This window comes from Eptatretus burgeri, chromosome 1 (assembly GCF_056783735.1).
Source record: "Eptatretus burgeri isolate ZD-2024b chromosome 1, Ebu_testis_v1, whole genome shotgun sequence".
Classification (NCBI taxonomy): domain Eukaryota; kingdom Metazoa; phylum Chordata; class Myxini; order Myxiniformes; family Myxinidae; genus Eptatretus; species Eptatretus burgeri.
Window position 1 is genome coordinate 103495961 of NC_140961.1, and position 22500 is coordinate 103518460.

At 43.0% G+C, this 22500-nt stretch overlaps 1 protein-coding gene across 8 annotated transcripts in view; it reads left to right on the top strand.

The window, feature by feature from the left end:
* Nucleotides 1-22500, top strand: part of LOC147035087 (complement C1q tumor necrosis factor-related protein 8-like) — a 69340-nt gene that overhangs the window by 46375 nt on the left and 465 nt on the right. For 2 of the 8 annotated variants that reach the window (XM_085893511.1, XM_085893508.1), the window contains exons 2-4: nucleotides 1454-1581; nucleotides 15454-15731; nucleotides 17563-22500. The exon at nucleotides 17563-22500 is cut by the window's right edge and continues 465 nt beyond it. In XM_085893511.1, the coding sequence (XP_085749637.1) occupies nucleotides 1547-1581; nucleotides 15454-15731; nucleotides 17563-18131 (882 nt within the window). In that variant the 5' untranslated portion in view covers nucleotides 1454-1546 and the 3' untranslated portion in view covers nucleotides 18132-22500. Of the gene's footprint in view, nucleotides 1582-6698; nucleotides 9189-11474; nucleotides 15732-17562 lie in introns of those variants that run through there. The other 6 variants (XM_085893493.1, XM_085893497.1, XM_085893486.1 and 3 more) reach the window with 6 other exon arrangements.

The window sequence follows — 22500 nt, forward strand, 5'->3', positions numbered from 1 at the left end:
TAATAAGGACCAGTACGAGTAGTACAGTGAATGTGGTTGATTGCTGGTGCAGTGGTACTACTTTTACTCCCACAACTAAATTAATAATTCCTAAAATAATGATTTACCCCATGTGACAACACTTATTTTACATTATTACATTCTGAAACTAGAACAGCACTCGGTAGAGCACATAGCTCCGCCAGGCTGAACAGTTTAAATTTGGTACCCCACTGATACGTTGGATCTGAATCCGGATCTTAACCAAAATCGAAACGGCTTGTTATCGTCACCTAACCAACTCATCCACCTTGTTTTGTCATAACTCGTCCAGAACTTTTTGAGATATCATGTGATACATAGTTTTTGGCCCCATCTATCAATGGTGAAGAATCACTTAAAAAAATAAAAAATATTCTTGTATCTGGATGTCGATCCAGGTATTCACAAAAATCTAATGGATGCATCCTTGTCACACACCCAACCTGTCCATCAAGTTTCATCTGAATCTGCCCACAACTTTTTGAGATATCTTTCTCACAGACAGGGATGACAACATGACCTCTGTCCACCATTGGTGGCGGAGGTAATGACGAAAGGAACATTTGAGGTACTTATACAATACCACAATTAGACAGTAAAATAGATTCTAAAATCATGAAATGTACTAGTATTCATACTTGTGTGAACAATGAACAGGTTGAAATGATTAGCCAGGGAAATCGGTGGCCATCTTGGAAAATGGCAGCCATTTTGGATTTTTCAGTGGCCAATCTTTCCTTTTATTATTGACTGACACACTCGGAACTTTCCTGCAAATATTCAAATGATCATTTGAACGACGATTCAAAAAATTTGAGACACCCAATTTGTTATTGGAAAAAAAAAACATTCAATCTATGTAATTAGTCTTATACTGAACACCAGAAAATAATTATTATGCTTATATATTTTACCTGAAAGGCCAAAACTTGGGCATAGAAACTTAAAAACTGACGACTGGTACTTTAGGGGTATCCATTTCAAGAGTTTTCACCCAGCAATAGGGGTATCTTTAGAAAATGTTTCACTTGCTCAGTCATGAGGCTTATCGTACTTCCAGAAATTTTAATCACAAAATATATAGCACTCGTGTATATGTTTAATATTGCGTTTATTACATTGCTTTGTGCCAACAATTTTCTTTTCTAGAAACGCCGCGTGGGACGGCCGAGTCGATTTGGCTTCAGCAGTCAACACATTGCTGCTTGCTGGGAAACATCAACATGATTGGGATGCATTTTGCCAAGTCCAAATCAGTGTTTTGAACTCTTTGTGTATTGTTCTGTTTTTGAAAAGCTTAGACAGGAGTCTTAGTTTTAAATTTATAAAATACTGTTAAATGGCAAGATGTGCATGCATTCGGCACAAACTTTGCTGTGCCTGATTAGAGCGCAGCCTTGAATTTTTGGCAGCGCTTTTGTTTCATGTGCAGAGAAACAGGAAGCAGACTGCACTGAAAAGTGAGGGGAGGGAGAGACCGAGGGAGGAATCGTTTTTTCTGCTGCATTTCAGCTGGAGAATCTGAATGATGGATGTAGAAGGCTCTCGCACCAAGCAGCGGTAAGTAGAATTTACTTATAAATACTTTTTAGAGAGCACAATTTGTTTGGCATCTTCAACACCAAAATGAAAGCTCAGCTCCGGAGGAGTGAAAGTAATATTTTCACCAAGATGGCTCGATCGATGATGAAACATCACATTGTTATAAAGTTTTACAGGTGTTGCAACCAAGAGGTGTTTTATCAAGAAAATTTGCAGAGAATTTCCATCATTATACAAAGGAAAACAATGTGCAACTTTCTTTTCAAAACGATCTTGTCCCCAAGTTCCTGAAATGCTTAATCTTTTGATGGCTTTGCGGCCATGCCTGGTTTGCGACGGCAAGCACTGCCACGTGGCGAATAAATGATTTCAGGCTGCTCCAAATTATTCCCAGAAAGTGAGTACGCACCCAATAGTTATTGAACTAAGCTCGGTTTTGGAGGCAAATTATAAGATGCTAACCCCCCCATCAGAGAAGGTCGTGACTGTGGCAGGTAAGCAGAAGGTACCAAAACGCTAATTTTTCCTTGTGTTATGCAACTCTTGCACACGGATGCATTACAAGTGTTGCCAGTGTGCAACTACTGCATTCAAAATGACATAAAAGTATCCACGAGGGGCTGAGGATAGTGAAAAACTGTTCCCTTTCAACCCTAAATAAACAAGTCAGAAAAAAAACATGTGCGGATGAAATCCACAAAAAACAGCCAAACAAGTAAGGAAGGAATGACATCAGGATCCAACACCGCAATCCTTTCACAGATCACCATCACGACATATTTTGACATTTTTGTCGTGGGTGACAATAGTTGTATGAAGATGTCTATGTTGGAGGTAGTTGTAGATTTGTACTCTGGGTGGGTGTCGTTGTATATTGTATTTGTTCTATTTGATAATCCGAGCTACTTGGGGTAATTGATTAAGTAAGAGCTGATTGGTTATTCCCTCCAATTACGGGTGAGAGACGTGATTGGGTGTTGTTGTTTACTCATGTATGTTGACTGCTTTTGTCATTACACGTGGTACATGCCTGAGGGCCTTGTTCATGTGTGTTTCTGTCTGTGCTGTCACTGATGACTCACCAACAAGCGATGAAACCAGTCCAGTAGCATCTGAAGGAGTGTGTGGCATTGGGATTCTCATTTGTGTACCATTTGTGAATGTCTGCAGCTGTAGAACAATCCAGGTAGGATTTGAAAGAGCAAAGGGCTGACCTTGTGGAACTTTTTATGATGGTTGCTTTATGTCGTTTTATTTGGCTAGAAGAGTTTGGGAATATATATATATATATATATATATATATATATATATATATCTTCCTCTTTCGGCTTGCTCCCGTTAGGGGTCGCCACAGCGGACCAACTGTCTCCATTTCGCTCTATCCTCCACATCTTCCATTGACACTCCAACCACCCGCATGTCCGCCCTCACCGCATCCATGAACCTCTTCTTTGGCCTTCCTCTTCTCCTCCTGCCTGGCGGCTCCATCTTCAACATCCTTCTCCCGATATACTCCGTTTCCCTCCTGTGCACATGTCCAAACCATCTCAATCTCGCCTCTCTCACTTTGTTTCCAAACCGTCCTACCTGCGCTGTCCCTCTTATACACTCATTTCTTATCCTATCCATCCTCGTCACTCCCAACGAGAATCGCAGCATCTTTAACTCTGCCACCTCCAGCTCTGCTTCCTGTCTTTTTGTTAGCGCCACCGTCTCCAAACCATACAACATAGCTGGTCTCACTACCGTCTTGTATACTTTCCCCTTCACTCTTGCAGCTACCCTTCTGTCACAAATCACTCCTGCAACTCTTCTCCACCCACTCCATCCTGCCTGCACTCTCTTTTTCACTTCTCTCCCACACTCTCCGTTACTTTGGACAGTTGATCCCAAGTATTTAAACCAATCCACCTTCCCCACCTCAACTCCTTGCAACTGCACCATACCACCACCCTCCCTCTCATTTACGCACATGTACTCCGTCTTACTCCTACTGACTAACATTCCCCTTCTCTCCAGTGCGTACCTCCACCTCTCAAGGCTCGATTCAGCCTGCTCCCTACTCTCCCTACAGATCATGATGTCATCCGCGAACATCATGGTCCATGGAGACTCCAGTCTGATCTCGTCCGTCAACCTGTCCATCACCATTGCAAACAGGAAAGGACTCAGAGTCGATCCTTGGTGCAATCCCACTTTAACCTTAAACCGGTCCGTCATTCCAACCGCACACCTCACCGCTGTCACACTGTCCTCATACATATCCTGCACGATCCTCACATACTTCTCCAACACTCCCGACTTCCTCATACAATACCACAACTCCTCTCTTGGCACCCTATCATAAGCTTTCTCTAAATCCACAAACACACAATGTAACTCTTTCTGGCCTTCCCTATACTTCTCCATCAACATTCTCAAAGCAAACATCGCATCAGTGGTGCTCTTTCCTGGCATAAACCCATATTGCTGCTCACAGATCATCACCTCTCCTCTCAACCGAGCTTCCACTACTCTTTCCCACAACTTCATGGTGTGGCTTAACAACTTTATCCCTCTGTAATTTCCACAGCTCTGCACATCACCCTTATTCTTGAAAATCGGAACCAGCACACTTAATCTCCACTCCTCCGGCATCCTCTCACTTTCCAAGACTTTATTAAACAATCTGGTTAACAACCCCACTGCCATCTCTCCTAAGCACTTCCATGCCTCCACTGGTATACCATCTGGGCCAACCGCCTTTCCACTTTTCATCTTCTTCATAGCAGTCCTCACTTCATCCTTACTGATCCACCCCACTTCCAGATTCACCATCTCCACCTCTTCCAACCTTCTCTCTCTCTCATTTTCTTCATTCATCAGCTCCTCAAAGTACTCCATCCACCTTCTCAACACACTCTCCTCGCTCGTCAGCACATTCCCATTTGCGTCCTTTATCACCCTAACCTGCAGCACATCCTTCCCAGCTCGGTCCCTCTGTCTTGCCAATCGGTATAAATCCTTTTCCCCTTCTTTTGTATCCAACTTCTCATACAGCTCGTCATATGCCTTTTCCTTGGCCTTAGCCACCTCTCTTTTTGCTTTTCGACGCCACTCCTTGTACTCCTGCCGACTTTCTTCATCTCTCTGACTATCCCACTTCTTTTTCGCCAACCCCTTCTTCCTTATACTTTCCTGTACTTCCTCATTCCACCACCAAGTCTCCTTATCTTCCTTCCTCTGTCCAGATGTCACACCAAGTACCTTCCTCGCTATCTCCCTCACAACTTCTGCTGTCGTTGCCCAATCATCCCACCCATCTTTACCACCATCCAACGCCTGTCTCACCTTCTCCCTAAATTTCACGCAACAGTCTTCCTCCTTCAGCTTCCACCATCTGGTCCTTGGTTCAGCCCTCACTCTCTTCCTCAACCTCACCTCTAAAGTCATCCTACAGACCACCAATCGATGCTGTCGAGCTACACTCTCCCCTGCCACAACCTTACAGTCACTAATCTCTTTCAGGTTGCATCTCCTACTTAAGATGTAATCCACCTGTGTGCACTTTCCCCCACTCTTGTATGTCACCCTGTGTTCCTCCTTCTTCTTGAAATACGTGTTTACCACTGCCATTTCCATTCTTTTTGCAAACTCTACCACCATTTGCCCTTCCACATTTCTCTTGTTGAGACCGTACCTCCCCATCACCTCCTCATCCTCTTTATTCCCTTCCCCAACATGTCCATTGAAATCTGCTCCAATCACCACTCTTTCATCCTTGGATACACTCTCCACCACTTCATCTAACTCACTCCAGAAATCTTCTTTATATTCCATCTCACACCCCATATGTGGGGCATATGCACTGATGACATTCATCATCACCCCTTCAATTTCCAACTTCACACTCATCACTCGGTCAGACACCCTCCTCACCTCCAATACCCTCTTGACATGATCTTCCTTCAGGATTATCCCGACACCATTTCTCCTCCCATCCACACCATGGTAGAACAGTTTGAAACCACCTCCAATGCTCCTCGCCTTACTCCCCATCCACTTGGTCTCTTGTACACACAGTATGTCCACCTTTCTTCTCTCCATCATATCAGCCAACTCTCGCCCTTTGCCAGTCATCGTCCCAACATTCAGAGTTCCAACTCTCACCTCCACACTTCTACCCTTCCCCCTCTCCCACTGCCTCCGGACTCGCCTTCCCCGTCTCCTTCTCCTCCTTTGCCCAGCAGTAGCACAATTTCCACTGGTACCCTGCTGACCACCGGTACCGGTGGCGGTCGTTGGTAACCCGGGCCTCGACCGATCCGGTATGGAAATTCGTTTTGTTGTCCGCATAATGATTTGGCATAGGTTTTTACGCCGGATGCCCTTCCTGACGCAACCCTGGTCGCCTCTTACGACACACAGGGATATGGTACACCTATTCTAACCGGGGCATACACCGGGCCCAGTACAACTGGTGCTCATTTCGCCGACCTCGGAAGGATGGCAGGCTGAGTCAACCCCCTGGTGTTTTCGACTTGGTTTATATATATATATATATATATATATATATATATATATATATATATACATATATATATATATATATATATACATATATATATATATATATATATATATATATATATATATATATATATATATATACATATATTAATTCAGTGTCCCAACGGGGCTTGAACTCAGGACCTCTTGGGTCCCAAGCCACTGCCCTTACCACTGCGCCAACACCAGGCTAATATATATATATATATATATATATATATATATATACATATATATATATATATACATATATATATATATATATATATATATATATATATATATATATATATATATATATATATATATATATATATATATATATATATATATATATATATATATATATATATATATATATATATATATATATATATATATATATATATATATATATATATATATATATATATATATATATATATATATATATATATATATATATATATATATATATATATATATATATATATATATATATATATATACATACATACATATATCTCCAGCTGCTATCAAGCAGAGGCATGCTGCACGACCCGGATCGCTAGGGCCACGTGGCGTACAGACAAAGCAAACACATTGACCAGCACTAACCGTGGGTTGCCAGGGGTGCCCGGGCGGGCATACGGCACCGACGCCACCCTCGGCCGGTCGCCAGGGCATGGCCCGGGAGTTCGGTGCAAGACGATTAATATCACAGGGTTCAGAGCGAGATGATTCCTCAGCTCTGGCTTGCCGGATGTGCGGTGAGGCCACTTCCGATCATGGCGGTCAGGCCGCGCAGTGGCCGGGGTCCAATCAGAGCGCTTGCTTCGGGTGACGACACATCGCTTCGGGTCGTCGCCCCGCCCTGCACCGCAGGGTCTATAAAGGACGGACCGCAAAGCCATCTGGAGGAGTCATGAGGATCGTCGTCAGAGAGTCGTCGTCAGTGGCATCGTTGTCGTTTTTGTCGTGGTCATCCTCATCTTCCTTGCTGGCTTTGGATCGGTCTCTGCGTGCCCTGTCTTCGTCTTCTTCTTCCTCTTCTTTACCGACTCGCCGCTGGCTCCAGCCACCCGCCTGCTGCTCACACTCTGCCCACTCACTCTCGACTCCGCCTACTCCACCCACTCGCCGCGGGGCAGCACACTCATCTGGCTCCCCCAAAAGTCCCTTCCTCATGCCTGACGTCGCACCCATTCTCTGGATCAACGCTGAGCTGAACAACCTCCCTCAAGAATAAAGGGACACAATACGTTCCCCCGAAGCAGACCGTGATGAGGTGAGTATGGGAAGTCTGTCCGAGGTGGAGCGGTTGCATGATGCGAGAGTACATGCCGAGTTTTTTTCGGGGGGGGTAAAGGCCCTGGGATCTCTTGGGGTATCCAAGCCCCTTTATGATTGTGTCAGAATGTGTGCAGAACACAAGTAACATGGCATGGGTGAGTGCACGGGAGAGAATGGGATACGGATCGACCTAGATTGGAGTAGCGGTTAGTGTAACGGACGGGAGGGGCGACCCTTCTGAGTGGGATAAAGTAAATTTGGAACCGCGCCGGCTCCACGGGACTCTGTGTGCGAGGTACGACAGTGTGCGTGGGCTGTGCTTTGCAAACCACCCACAACCTCGGACCATTGCTAGAAGTGTTCATGGCTCAGAGGAGCCGGCGTCAAAATGCTCTGCGCCGGATACATTACCCGAGCGCAGATGGCTAAAAGGGAAGCGAAAGGAGCAGGCCGTTTGCGAGTGACATCAGCAGGGAACCCGCAGCATGAATGGCGGGTGTGCCAAACATGGCGTTTCCCGTGCGAGATAGCCCAATCGCCAGTGCAAGTATTTGAATCAGTTAACAAGCGACGAGTGCGCTGCCGACCACCACGATGGAGGCGTAAAGCTCACCGAGAATTGCCACAAGTAGAAGATGCCCGGCCAGGATGTGCTGAGCATCCTCACCCAGGCAAAGGAGCACTAGTTAGGGAAGGGTTTAGCATTAGATAGACCGGCCCCATGGTTGCATTAGGTGCAGTCCTCCATGTGAGCCTGGGAACATGAGTTTTGGGAATTTCGGTTCGCAACTAGAGATGATTGGAAACGTGGGCAGACATGGAACCAGTAGTGGGGACATAGCTTAGCGATAGAGTAAAGTCGAACGTGCATTCGAGTAAGGGATAACGGGGGAGCACGAGTTAGTTAGAGGGACGTAGTTGGTAGAGTGTCAGTGTGAATAAAAAAAAATGATGAGTGAATGTGGGTCAGTGGGCCCGATTGTAAATGGAGTGATTGTGGAATGCATGGTGCGAATGAATGATTAGGGGGAGGAGTGAATCCCACCCAAGAGAACTTGGGATTAGAGTAATGTTAGTGTGCGGGATAGTGAAATTAACAAAGGGATGTCGTTTTGTGGTTGGTGTTGGAACGAAGGCACGAAACATTTTGCAGGGTGCAAGAGATGATTAACCGGTTGGGAGCGTGGCTTATGAAATGTGAGTACTGAGTAGCATTTACCCCGGGCACCGATGTAGTCGGCCAGAGGAGGCCATGGGTCCAAGGGACTGAGGAGTTAGAGTAAGCAATGGGCACAGGTACCCAGGGAAAAGGGACCCGGAGTGCCAAAATGCCATGTGGATATCGAGGGGGTAATTCCAGTGAGGGCATTCCCCACGTTAGTGAGGAGTAGGTAGGCTTGGAGACAGCCTCAGCGACCCAGGGGTGCTGAAGAATGAGTTTGACAGGTGGACAGACCTGCCAGTGGAGCCACGCTGCCCAGCCACAAAATTGTGCGAGAGCACGGAGGAAAATTTGCGGGCCAGGTGCAAATAAATAATTAACACCAACACATGCGATGGGAATTGTGGTTGCTAGAACCGATAGTTTAAAGAGACAGGCATGTTGAAAAGCCCCGGGGATAGTTTAAGGAGTAATACAGGATAGGACAGATGACAAAATGTGTACACCTTCGCACCATCCATCCCTTCACTGTTCCTAGGCCGCTGGACTCATTGTGGAAATGCTGAAAACTGTGGGAGATATTCTGAGGCTGCATTGGACCTCTAGACAGGTTTACTCGTCTCTTTCTCAATCCTCTTTCAAGGTATCTTAGGGATTGGGAATAGACAGTTAGAACAAGTGAGCTGAACACAGACGATAAGAGGGTTAGGGACACATGTATATTAAGTAAAATAATAATGATAATAATAATAATAATAATAATAATAATAATAATAATAATGAAAATTAAAAAAAAATAAATTCTAAATCTAATTAGTTTGTTACAACCTCACTGGGATGGGGATGGACAAGGACAGGCAAAGGCAATCAGATGGAGGGAGACCATAGGGTAGGACCGAACCCATCTTCAGACCTGCCAACGCCAACACACTCCCTTCACAACTCCAAGAGACCACACCGAGGCCAGCCAGCTTCATGAGCCGACCTGCTGCACCTTACATGGTCTGCATTTGCCATGCCTTTGCTTTGACTCCACTTGCCATACCTTGCCATGTGCACCAGGACCATCTGTGTGAAAATGTTTGCAAGGACTCCAATGCAGGAAGCCACATCACTGGGGACTGTATTTGCACAGCCCGGACAGTTTCTTTTTGATAAAGGCCAGTTAAAATGGACTGTGAGATGGCGTGTGGCCTGCCGTGTTAGGGTGGGTTTCCTTCAGCAGCCAGGAAAAAAACAAACAAACAAAAAACAAACAAGGGACCATTTAGGGCCCTGAAGATGCCAGGCTGTGTGAGCACCTGCTGCCGCACTCATCCACAATTACTGTATTTTCTTCCTTTGAGTGACAGGTCCTGGGCCATGAGTAATGTAAATATAAGAAATGTTTCTAATCATAACCCACCTGTTTGTTTGGTTCAATTCTGGAAATGTAGCAAAAGGATGTCCGGATGAGTCTGCTAGTTTAGATACGCAATGCACTAGGTTTATTATTTTTGGGACATGTGTTTGAAAAGTCGCACTTAGGGATCCGTAGGTAAAGCGTACTCGGGGAAACTACACCTACATGCCACACGAATGTTTAACGACTCAGGTCGAGTCTAGCAAAAGGGAGGGGGGTAGTTTTGCAGTTCTGGAAACCGCATCCCTCCAAGGCAATGGCATCCATCATACAGTAGTCCCCAGACAGTTATTTAATTAATATACGTACAGTTAAACCTTTCCCTCATGTCTAATGGGTCAAACGGGACAAAGTGCGTTGTGTGGATCTTATCGTTAGGTATGATTATATCTCTGTCTTCATTCCAATTCTTTTCCTCTTATCCCTGGAATAAATCAAAGCAGGAACTGCACTCAGATGGCCGCCTCTAAAAACTGAAGCCACACCCTTCACAATAAGAATGCGTCCTCACAGAAGACCAAAATAAGCAAACAAACTCCACCACCAGACTGCACGGAATGCGTGCAACACAGCAATAATCTGCACCCACTGTTCAGGAGGCCATAAGCCTCAACTATACAATGGCGAGGATGCGTTGTCGGAGGCCGACAGTGGAAGCAAACAAGAAACGTTTATTATTGCTGCACAGGACGCATGTGACGCGTTCTTTTCAACCCATTTCTGCATCTAATAATAATATCTATCCTCCTTTCGATCCAAATCTCCATCTAATACTCATATCTACACTCTTTTCAACCCAAATCTACATCCAATAATTTTATCCAATCCTTTCCTTCAATTCATGGCGTGGATCGGGGTTGCCACCATGCACACCACCTCCTGTGATAAGTAACTGCGAGCACCATGGCAGACACAGGCGCAGCCCCGTAATAAATAACCACATGTACAATTGCGGCCCGTGCGCACTGTACGGGGCATGCATAGGACATCTCTTCATTCGGGTCTGCGCATGGGATTACAATAACATCTTATCTTCACTCGCCACCACGGCCCCCGGTGTCTCCCACGGACGGCAGACATCCTCCCGCACCTCCGCCTCGATAAAGATGCTCCCAAGCAGTGGCATGCTGTACGGCCCGGATCGCTAGGGCTGCATGGCCTACGGACAAAGCAAGCACATTGACCAGCGCTAATCACAGGTCACCGGGGGAAGCTGGGCAGGCATGCGGAGTCGGCGCAACCCTCGACCAGTCGTCGTGGCACGGCCCGGGAGTTCGGTGCAAGGCGATTCAAATCACGGGGTTCGGAGCGAGAAGATTCCACAGCTCAGCTTTGGCTAGACGGATGTACAGTGAGGCCACTTCCGGTCATGGCAGCTGAGCCGTGCAGTGGCCGGGGCCCAATGGGAGCGCCCGATTCGGGTGACAACGCATCCGCCTTGGATATATATATATATATATATATATATATATATATATATATATATATATATATATATATATCTATATCATTCCACAAATCGTGTCAGCAGGCCTTTGCAACAAGACATATTGAGTCTTGATTTGAAAGTATCATTCCACAAATCGTGTCGGGCCAAGTACACCAGCAAGTCAAATATCTCCACATCCAACCCCAGTGAGAGTGACCAGCAACCATGCACGTCTGCGGCAACAGAACACACAAGAATCAGCAGAAATGAAACAGCTGGGTTTGACATCAGGACTAACTGCTTCATTTGTAGAAAATCCAACACTTCCAGAAACAAGCTTACACCGGTATTTACAGGAACTGGACAGTCCACCAGAGAAAAAGTTCTGGCAGCAGCTGACAAAAGACAAGACAAAATACACATGCGCATGCTTGCCTTTCCAGATTTGTTCGCCTATGATGCCAAGTACCACAGGTTATGCCATTCACACTATATTTCAGAAAGGAACATCACTGCTGCAATTCGTAAATCAGGAGAGGAAACAATGGGAATATTACATGATGAAGCTTTTGATGAACTGATATGTTATCCGGAACAAACTGTGTTCTCCAAAACTAAGACAGTGACAACCCTCGTTCATCTGAAAGATGAATACGTTGGATATTTGGTTTCACTGGGTACCACAAATGCAGAACAGTATAAAACTTGGAAGTTGAAGGAGCGATTAACTAAATATTATGATGACCAAATAGTCTGTGTAACATTTGATGGCCACACTGACATCATATGCTCTTCTTCTGTGACTGTATGTGATGCCCTGAGAAAAGCCACGATTCTGCAGAGCATGACTGATGAACCAGAAAATGAAGACATCCCGTCTGATGTACCATCAGCCACAGATAGTGAAATGCATACTTTACATGCTGCAGCTGGTATCCTGAGGAACCACATGGCTGATATCGAGCATGTTGAAATATGTATGCACCTGTCAAGGAAACAGATATTCAGCACTGTGCAGAATTTGTTCCTAATACACTCTACGACTTTATTCAGTGGTGCACCAGTGAGAAATCAAACACGAATGTAACCAGCTGTAGTGATGAAGGTGTTATGAAGAACAACCTGAGGACGATCGCCATTTGTCACAATATAATATCACAGAGCCGTCGAGTGTACTCCGCAATAACGCTTGGTTTAGCCTTGCAGGTGCATCATGAATTGGGAAGCAAGCATCTCTTTGACATGCTTCATGAATTAGGACACTGTGTGTCCTCTGATGAGGTGAGACGTTTCCTCACATCTGTGGCTGTTGATCAAACTGCCTCGGAGGATATTTACATCCCCAAAGTTCTTCAAAACCTACGCTGCACTGACGATGACTGCAGGCAGAGCAGAACATGTCATTGTATCTCTGCAGGACTGACCTGCACTGAATTCTGCTCGTGTAGTGCAGCCGATTGTCCAAATGTTGATGATTCTGTTGTCTTTGATGACAGCACTGATGAAGAGCGTGACTGAACTTTTAAATGTATTACTTCATGTAAAGGCCCAGTCACACTTTGACGTTTTAGCCAGCAATGGCAAAGTATCAAAATGTATGTAAAACACTGGCTTACGCTGAACTTTTGATGTTTTTTTTAAAGACTCCGACGTATTCATAAAGAGTTGGTCGTATGCATAACATATTAGTAACGGACACAGAACGTTTCGTTCTCTTCTAGATAACTTATACCAATGAATGCTTAGCCTGTTGTCGGCGTTCACAACCTATGCCCAACGATAGTCTAACTTATGCATAGCGCTGCACGTATCGCCGACGATCACGTGGAGTAGCCAATTAAAAGGCTGCCTCACAATGATTCAAATCATAACCGCCGGAGAAATGGAAGTGTCAACATCGCAGTCACACCTTGGCGATCTTGCCATCGTATGCCGACCTCTGAAAAATGCGTCTAAAACGCTGGCGCACGTCGAATACGGTATGGGTAAGTTTGGTATACATGAATAGAACGCTAAAGTACGCTATCATACGTCGTAGTAAGTGGAGTACGTCTTGTAATTTTAAACGTGTTAAACATTTTACGACGTACTTGCCGTATGCCTCACACGTTCCGCATGCGATGGGAATAAGTTGTACGCACGATATGCGATCGTTGGCACACATCGACAAAAGTTACTTGTAAGTTACTCATAAATCGAAACACGTCAATGTAATGGTTAGCGTCAGTGTTCCAGACTCCCTGGTTTTTTTTTTCCTTCGGTATGATGGTGATGTTGACACTTCGATTTCTAGTGTGGTTATAATATAATATAATTAATAGGCTGCTGCTCAACGATTTAAATCATAACCGCACTAGAAATTGAAGTGTCAACATTACCGTCATACCGAAGAAAAATAAAATAAAAAAACAACAAAAAAACAGGGAGTCTGGAACACTGACGCTTACCATTACTTTGACGTGTTACGACTTATGAGTAACTTACAAGTAACATGTATCGACGTGTGTCAACGATCGCGTAACGTGCCTACAACACGTTACTCATAGGTTAGAAATAAGTTTCAGGTACGCTAAACATTACCTCGACGTGTTTCGACTGATGATTAACTTACAATTAACGTGTGCCGACGTGTGTCAACGATCGCATAACGTGCCTACAATTTATGGCCAGCGTAGCGGAACGTGTGAGTCATACGCTGGCATAAGTCGTAAAATTTCAAGCATGCTAAAATTTGAGGACAACCGCGAAGTACAACGATGAAAGCCAGCGTACAACGACTTATGTCAGTGTTTTTCAGCATGCTCTCAATGTTTACAAAATTTACCCATAACGTATTCGACGTGCGCCAGCGTTTTAGACAAATTTTTTTCAAAAATCGGCATAAGCTGGCTAAAACGTCAAGGTGTGACTGGGCCTTAATAGATGTACATAAGTTACAGTGCATGTTATGAATTCATTATCGTCATATGTGAAAGAGCTTATATCAACATGATGCCCATAAAAGTCACTTTCACAATTGTGTCAGAATCTTAAGTCAATTCTTCATGTTGCATATCTGCTTCGGGATTTCTATCGGTCAGCATCAGTGGGGCGACATATGATTTCAGTTATAACTATATCATTTCAGTGACAATTATATCATTAGATATATTTTTCAAAGGGTAAATAAGTTTGGATTATGTTGATGTAACAAGTATGACTGCAAGTCCAATATTTTTGAAGTAATTAATGTTTTTGTTGATATATATTTATTGGTAAACCCGAAGCTGATTTGTTGAGTAAAATTCCACTATTTTTGCCTGAAGGTCACACAAAAGCCTTTGTTACATCACAAATGGTTTCCACAGATATACATGTCATCATTCCGCACATTTTGGTACCAAATTTGTGTTTGTAGCACCAGTATTAACAAATATATGAGCGAAAATCTGTGGTGATGAAATCCATTTTTGCAGTCTGCAGTGGTACATATGTAAAGGTGATTTTCAAAATGTTGTGCAATGATCTCAGGTTCACCACCATGATTTTCTAACTCCCCGAACATCCCTCTTCAAGAAAAAATAGGTTGTGACTTGTTCTACCGTGGGTGGGGGTTTCTCACAATTTTAGGCCCCTGTTTTAATTTGGCCACCAGCCTAATAAATATGATATATATATATATATATATATATATATATATATATATATATATATATATATATATATATATATATATATATACATACATATGCAGTCTTGTCAGCTCCTTGTTTTCATCGAAGCTTCAGCCTTATCAACCTGTCCGTCGCTCGTCAGCGCAAGACGGCGGGTTTTGTCATCGCTTCCATGTTTATTTTGTCCGCTTGCATTTTAAGATGCTTTCTGGTTTACCATCTGAGCTTTTGTCATCAATTTTTTTTTTAACAACAACTCTATGTAAACTAGAGAATATGGAGAACACTTGTCAATAAATTTTACTTTGATTATTTTTGTTATATTTATTTTTGTAGCTGTTCGAGTACGAAGCAGACATGGACGGGCATTGCATTTCGAGATGCTTTCTGGTTTTTGTTTTATTTTCCACTTTGTTTCTTTCAGGTGCTCCAAACCGATTTTGATGGCTTTCTTAACTGAGTGGGTCATAGGCTGTTTTACACTTATCTTGTTGTGGAACATTGACTTGGCTGGAACAAAAGAACAGAGAGGTTCTTCTCAAGGCGCAAATCATTCAACGCCATTGTCTCGTGAAGGATGTACAGAGTGCTGTCCTTACCCTCACAGACCCATTATGTTGAAGAAAGAACGACAGAAGAGTGACCACTTCACGTCACCTTTATTCACACTCAAAGCAAATCTGGTTGAATCTGCTCTGAAAGGTAAAGTGAATGGTGTTTATGCATTCCCCTTGTTTGTAACGTCGTTGACAAATTGTGTTCCACTTTTTGTATTTATCCTCTTGTCTGGCACACTAGAAACCTAGTCATCTGTCCTCGTTGACATAACAGAGAGACAAATATAAGTACAATGATGATTGATGACTGTTGAACGACTACCTTTCTCCAGTTGGTACGTTATGTCAGTTTGTTAAATTAATTTTATCCATTTCTGGAATTTGGGGATATCTTCTTCATTCCTTGGAATCAAATCGTCTTGTTTGTTGATGCAACAGTAAATACTTTGCAGCTAAACCGTTGAAAGCGAAACATTTTCACACACAGTGAGCTTGCAGAAAGAGAGAACTATTTCAACAGGACTGTGAACAAAATCTTCACGTGCGAGGAGAGAATTCATTTGCACAGCTGAATGTATGTTTTTTCTGGTAGTTGTATGCCAGAGGGCATGGTGATGGCATTTGAAGTTCTTGTGTGCCTGTCTAAAGCTGAAAAGTGTGCTGGACTTTGTTCATTCTTCTGGACATGCTTCTTTTGAACAATGAAGAAAATCTTAGTTCCTCACATCTGAGGGTGCAAATGTGGGGAAAAAATAAACCTACTTAACTCCATGTAAACTAGGTATTTTGTATGCCATATGTGAAAAGCCAAACAAGAAAAATGGGAAAATAAAACTTTACGATTTGACGAAACTTTACTAAACATTGTTAAACATGTGCTTAGTATTTAGTAAATACCATGGAAACTGCAAAATGCACCAAAAATACAAGGAATTCCCACCCAAGATGGTTTCAATCAAGGTTTTACAGTATTTCCATAAGGCTGACAAGATGGCTGAGAGGTACGCATGCTCATTCTAAGCTGTCTCGTCTGGGTTTGATCCCCAACCCAGCTATAAGCCGCTCCTTCTAAGCTGTCTCATCTGGGTTTGAATCCCAACCCAGCTATAAGCCGTCATCCTGGTGTTTCACGGGCAGGGTGATTCAGCAATGTGTGTGCCACCCTTTGGATGGATGTTAAACTGGGCATCCCATCTGCCGACAAAAGTTGGTGGTCGTTAAAGATCCCACAGTGTCCTTCACGAAGAGTAGACGAGCTATCGCCGGCACCCTGAACAAGTTACAAATTCATGCTCTAACTTTTGAGGGCATTGCATCAGCGGCACAGTTGCACCCTCAGCCAATGATGCTACCCCACAGCCAATGCTGCTACCCCGCAACCAATGATGCTATCCGCAGCCAATGCTGCTACCCCGCAACCAATGATGCTATCCGCAGCCAATGATGCCACCCGCAGCCAATGATGCTACCCTGCAGTCTTGTATTGCATACGAAAAAAGAAAAAGTGTTTCCATAGTCATCCGTGTGCTCAAATGTATTTAAGTGTGTGTGTGTGTGTGTGTGTGTGTGTGTGTGTGTGTGTGTGTGTGTGTGTGTGTGTGTGTGTGTGTGTGTGTGTGTGTGTGTGTGTGTGTGTGTATGTGGATTTCTGCCACTGATAATCCAAACTATATTTCTTGTAATGTTTGTGAAAAAGAAATCTTGCACAAAATATTGAATCTTTCACAAAATGAAAGAATTACATGCAAATACTTAAATTGGGGTTGGCATGTCCAGCAATTCAAAAGACCACTCTTTCTCCCTTTCAACAATCATTTTACTGCATTAAAATTACATGATAATAGCGTCAAGATTATAAAGTTCACAATCATGTGGGCATTCAGCATTTATCTGTCATGTTACTGTGATGGTTTATAACTTACTAGTAGTTATGCACATTAGTGAGGATATTTTATGGTTTGAGTGTTTATCTGCAGGAGACAAAGGAGACAGTGGACAACAGAAGCGAAGGGGTCCAATTGGTCCTGTTGGAACTCAAGGCTCTCAAGGTTTCCCAGGACCTAAAGGTCAAAGGGGCCATGCCGGAATCCCTGGTCAAGACCATTTTCACAGCATTTCGGCCTTCTCACTGTTGCGTTGGAATGAAACCGAGGGCGGTTTGTGGGGTGACGTTGTAACCTTTGACAATACTTTGGCCAATTCAGGAGGAAGCCCAAATATTCAAAAAGGATACTTTCAATGTTCCACGTCTGGAATTTACTTCTTTAATTTTAATATCCACACGTGGGGTAGACGTGAAACCTACATCCATTTGCTACTAAACGGATCTCCTCGAGTTGTACTCTATGCCCAGGCAGACTTCCGTGGTATCATGCAGAGCCAGAGCGTCCTGTTATCACTTCATCAAGGAGACAAGGTGTGGCTTAAACTCCACGCTTTAAAATCATCTGATACAACAAGGACAGTTCTCAATGGTATCTACAGTCATATGGCAGATGTGAGCATAACTTTCAATGGCCATTTGGTTGCTCCCAGACCCGGTTAAATAATTATTAGTCCCCTGCCGCTTTCACCAGAGGGGACTCTAGGTTTGCTCTCTGTCTATCCGTCCGTCCATCCATTTGTCTGTCCGTCTGTCCCACCTGTGTTTCTTCTGACTTTTTCCCCATACCCTTCAACATCTATCTTCTATATATTACTAAAACTCTCATCTTGTATATATGTATGTATGTATGTTCCCAAAATACAGCCAAAACAGTACACAATAGTGCAAAAATTTTATGGCCACCTTACTCACCATTCTCCTGCCGTGTGCAGTATCAAATTTCGTTAAAATCGGGCAACGAAAAAATTATTTAAAAATCAATTCCCGATTCAGTCAAGTACTCTTCGGGAGAATTTGATCAATGAAAACAACCTCAGCGGTATAGTTCGCTGGAGCTATCTTTTTTTTTTCTTGAAATGTTTTTTTTTCATCAGCCGCTATCACAACGGGAACCCAACGGGTTCACTGGTCGTCTAGTAATCAACTAAAACTTGGTAAATGGCTTTATTTTTATTATGATAAGTTACAGAACAAGTTCGAGTTTCAGGGTATTTCATCATTTTTTTTCACAAAGATGTCCTTTTTTGGACATGAAATAGCTCATATTAGACATGGGTCAGTGTTCAGTTGTTCTGACTCCATCCCACTGCTTTACTCCCAATGGCTGGACAGCTGGTCTGATTCCACCCCAATAAAATCATGCACCGCCATTACATGAAGCAGCACAGATTGGCAGGCCTCAGGCCTTAGCCCTGGGTGTTAGTCCGTGGCCTCGTGCAATTGGAATGATCCCAGGTATATAACCATGTTGTATTATATATGCACATAAGCCGTACACATGTTTTTGCTTCATGTATGTGCATCAGGTTTTAAGCAGCACAGATTGGCAGGTCTCTGGCCTTAGGCCTAGGTGTTAGTCCATGGCCTAGTGCAATTGGAATGATCCCAGGTATATAACCATGATGTATTATATGTGCACATAAGCCGTACACATGTTTTTGCTTCATGTATGTGCATCAGGTTTTAAGCAGCACAGATCGGCAGGCCTCTGGCCTTAGGCCTGGGTATTAGTCCATGGCCTAGTGCAATTGGAATGATCCCAGGTGTATCATCATGATGTATTACATATGCACATAAGCCGTATGCATGTTTATGCTTCATGTATGTACATCGGATTGTTTTAATATGAAATAAGCAAAGCCTTGAAGCGAATGAAACATGTTGGCTAGAAAGGTTCTTCTTCTTCATTTTGTTTCCGGTATCGGCTCGAGCATGCATTAAAGTAAACTAATTTTTATCTCTGGTTTACTATCCTCTTTGTCTTAATTGTTTTATAGTCGACAAAATATATCAGCAAATGAAAATAGCTTTTCCTTTTATTTTGCCAAATAGACCCAAACAAGGTGTTATAGGGTTTCTTCTTCTTCTTCATTTTTGGTCTGGTATTGGCTCGAGCGTGCGTTAAACGCAAACAATTTTTTTTTATCTCCCGAACATTCGTTGGGACCTGTGGGAGACACGTATTACAAAGAAATCCTCGCTCTTGTTGGTTATGCTTGGGTACATTGATAATACGAAGCACTGCAGAGCAATTTCCCATAAGCAACAACTATCATTGCTCAGCAAAAATATATTCTCAGTGACATTTTACAAATAATCAAAACTTTACATTTTTGATGCTTGTGGAAAGGTGTTAACCAGGTACATAGATGTTTATGAAGTTCTGGGAGCCAATTAATTTTTTCCAAGCATTGGATCTTTCAATATATATCTTGCATTTGGTCGGTTAACTCAGGTAATTATGTTGCTGTACCTGTTCTTGTCACAAATATTTTGTCTCCATTAGCGAAATTGTGTGGTTCACTCCTATTCTTTTGATTTGTTTGATTTCACTCCTACTGTTCCGATATTATAACTTCCTCACATCTGATGTGATGCCATGATGCTATTTCTGTGGGTGAGGTCGATGCAGGCATATGTTTGACGTTATTGTTAAGCCTTTATCAAGGTTTCCCTAATGACGGATAATGTGGACATCTTGCTCCTGTTATTGTTGTTTATTAATTAGCTGATCACAGAATGGATGAAAAGGCATTTGATGATGACTGAACATCTCTATTATAATACCAAGCTTGCACACTAAAAACTCAGCTCGCCGTCACACGATCCCTATGAAATTGCTGTGGCACTTAGCGGACATGCCGACAATGTTTGAGAAGTCTTGGCGTTCCATAGTACCACTTGCATTTTGCACAATGCGTATTTTTGTCATTCCCCGTGTACGGTCTGTCGTCTGCTACCAGCTATGTTGTACTGCTATCCCGTGCATGTGCACGGGTATCGCAAGTACAGCATAATAGCGATGGTTCATCAACGGCACGCCATACCAATGGCATCAGCATTGATGGCACACATTGTACAAACTGTGGCTTTCTGCCGAATGGGCTAATGTTCCTACATTTTTGGATTCCGAATGAGTTCTTGTAACAAGATTCAGGAAATCGTGAGGTTTTAGGAGTGAGTTCACACCGGCACAAATCTCCGAGTGGAGACAACCTGAGATTGAGAAATCAGTTTATTTTTTTACTGACAAAAGCAGTTTGAAATGAGATAGCAGCAATGATGTCATATGTTGCCTTGTTTTTTTTTTATATGTTTTTATTTTATTAAACATTCTCTGTATGTCCATTCACTTGTCCCTCCCAATAAGTACCTGTGACCGGCTCTGAAAACTCGAGAAACTGATGGTGAGGCATTGTTGGCATGAAGTGTGAGTTGGACATTATGTGAGGCTATGACCATGTCGCTGATAGAGACACCATTACTGGATTTTGTTAAAATAACTTTCTACTCCTTTTCGTTCCGAAACGAGCCTTACCTCAAAAGTAATACCTCTTTTATTTCGGCAAATGTGTTGGACAAAACAGTCGTGCAAACACTGTAGTTTTTGGCAAGTTCCCCACATGGAAAGAAAAGTATAGATTTGATGTCGCATAAGTCCACATTTGTATCTCCGAAATGCTTTTGGAAACAAGTAAAACCTATCAAGAAATAACAAAGGAGGCATTACTTCTGAGGTCACCCTCTTAATAGAGTTCAGTGGAGTCCTGTTAAGACATGTTGGCATTTGATATTTGAACGGTAGTTTTCCTTTTCAGTCCTGCGAAGTCTAATTTGATCTGGTAAACATGGACATTCAGAAATTTGGCCGAATGCAATTTCCTGTTCAGCTACAGCACTTAACTCTTCTTGTCTTTGTGCTGAAGGATGTCGCTGCTGTCGGGTTCTCATGATTCCATTTGAATCGTACATTTGGCTAAACTCTCCATACTTTGCATCATGCTTACTTCCTGTCTTGCTTTCTGCTTTACTCCATGTTTTGCTTCTAAAAGTAAGTTTGAAGAGGAACCGGAAGCTCTCATCTCAATTTGTGTCTCAATCTCCACCTCGATAATTCATGCTTGCAGGCATCCTTGTGTTTTTTTGGAATGAAGTAGTTACAGTAGTGTTGCTTTCAGGTTTGTGCCGTGTTTAGGCCTTGCAGTGTCATGTTCATTTCCGGCCTGTGCCACGTTGCTTCAAGCTGCAGTACTGGCATGCCGTGAACTACACCAGCCATGTCTGTCTCTCCTACTTATGTATATCAGTTTATGCACTTACTGCACCTCTGTTGTGCATGTGTTTTATTCGGATTGTAAAGTGGAAGTTTTCCCAATATCCATGTCAGTCTGTTTGTGATATTTATGCTTGTTCGGGCAGCCTGACTCAAAATTAGTGGCCAGTTTCTTTTAAAAAATTTGAGTTTTGTGAATGTTTTCTCCATTGAACTGTATTTAGCACAGTGCCATCCCAACCTTCCTTACCTACATTTTGAAAGCCTTGTAATGTAAAAAAAAAAAAAAAAAAATTGAGGCCAAATAAGATGAATGCTTGATGCAGTACTACTTTCCCCTCTGGGCTGGCTCCCCTGCCTCACATCCTGCTCAGCTTAACGCCGTGGAAACCTCGGCCTTCAAGATTATTAGAAACTCCCGTGCTGAAGCTGAGTATGGGTCTATCACTTTGCCATCGCCCTCTCCTGCCCCCATGCCATTCCTCCCCACACCAATTGTTTGTGCGAGTCCCCATCTATCTTGGCCTTAAATTCTGCTGTTGATGTTTCCACCCTCTCTCGATTGTTCCTTTTGTCATTTTTGTCCTGCTCCGTTCAGTTTACTAGTAATCACTCTTCTTTGAGCCTCGACTATGTATCCAAAAAAAAAACATAAAAAAACTCCACAGAACATATATGTTGGTCTTGATAGGACTCCACTGCAGTTTAACCCTTTATTTACGACCATTGGGCATAATAATGTTGAAATACTTCGAG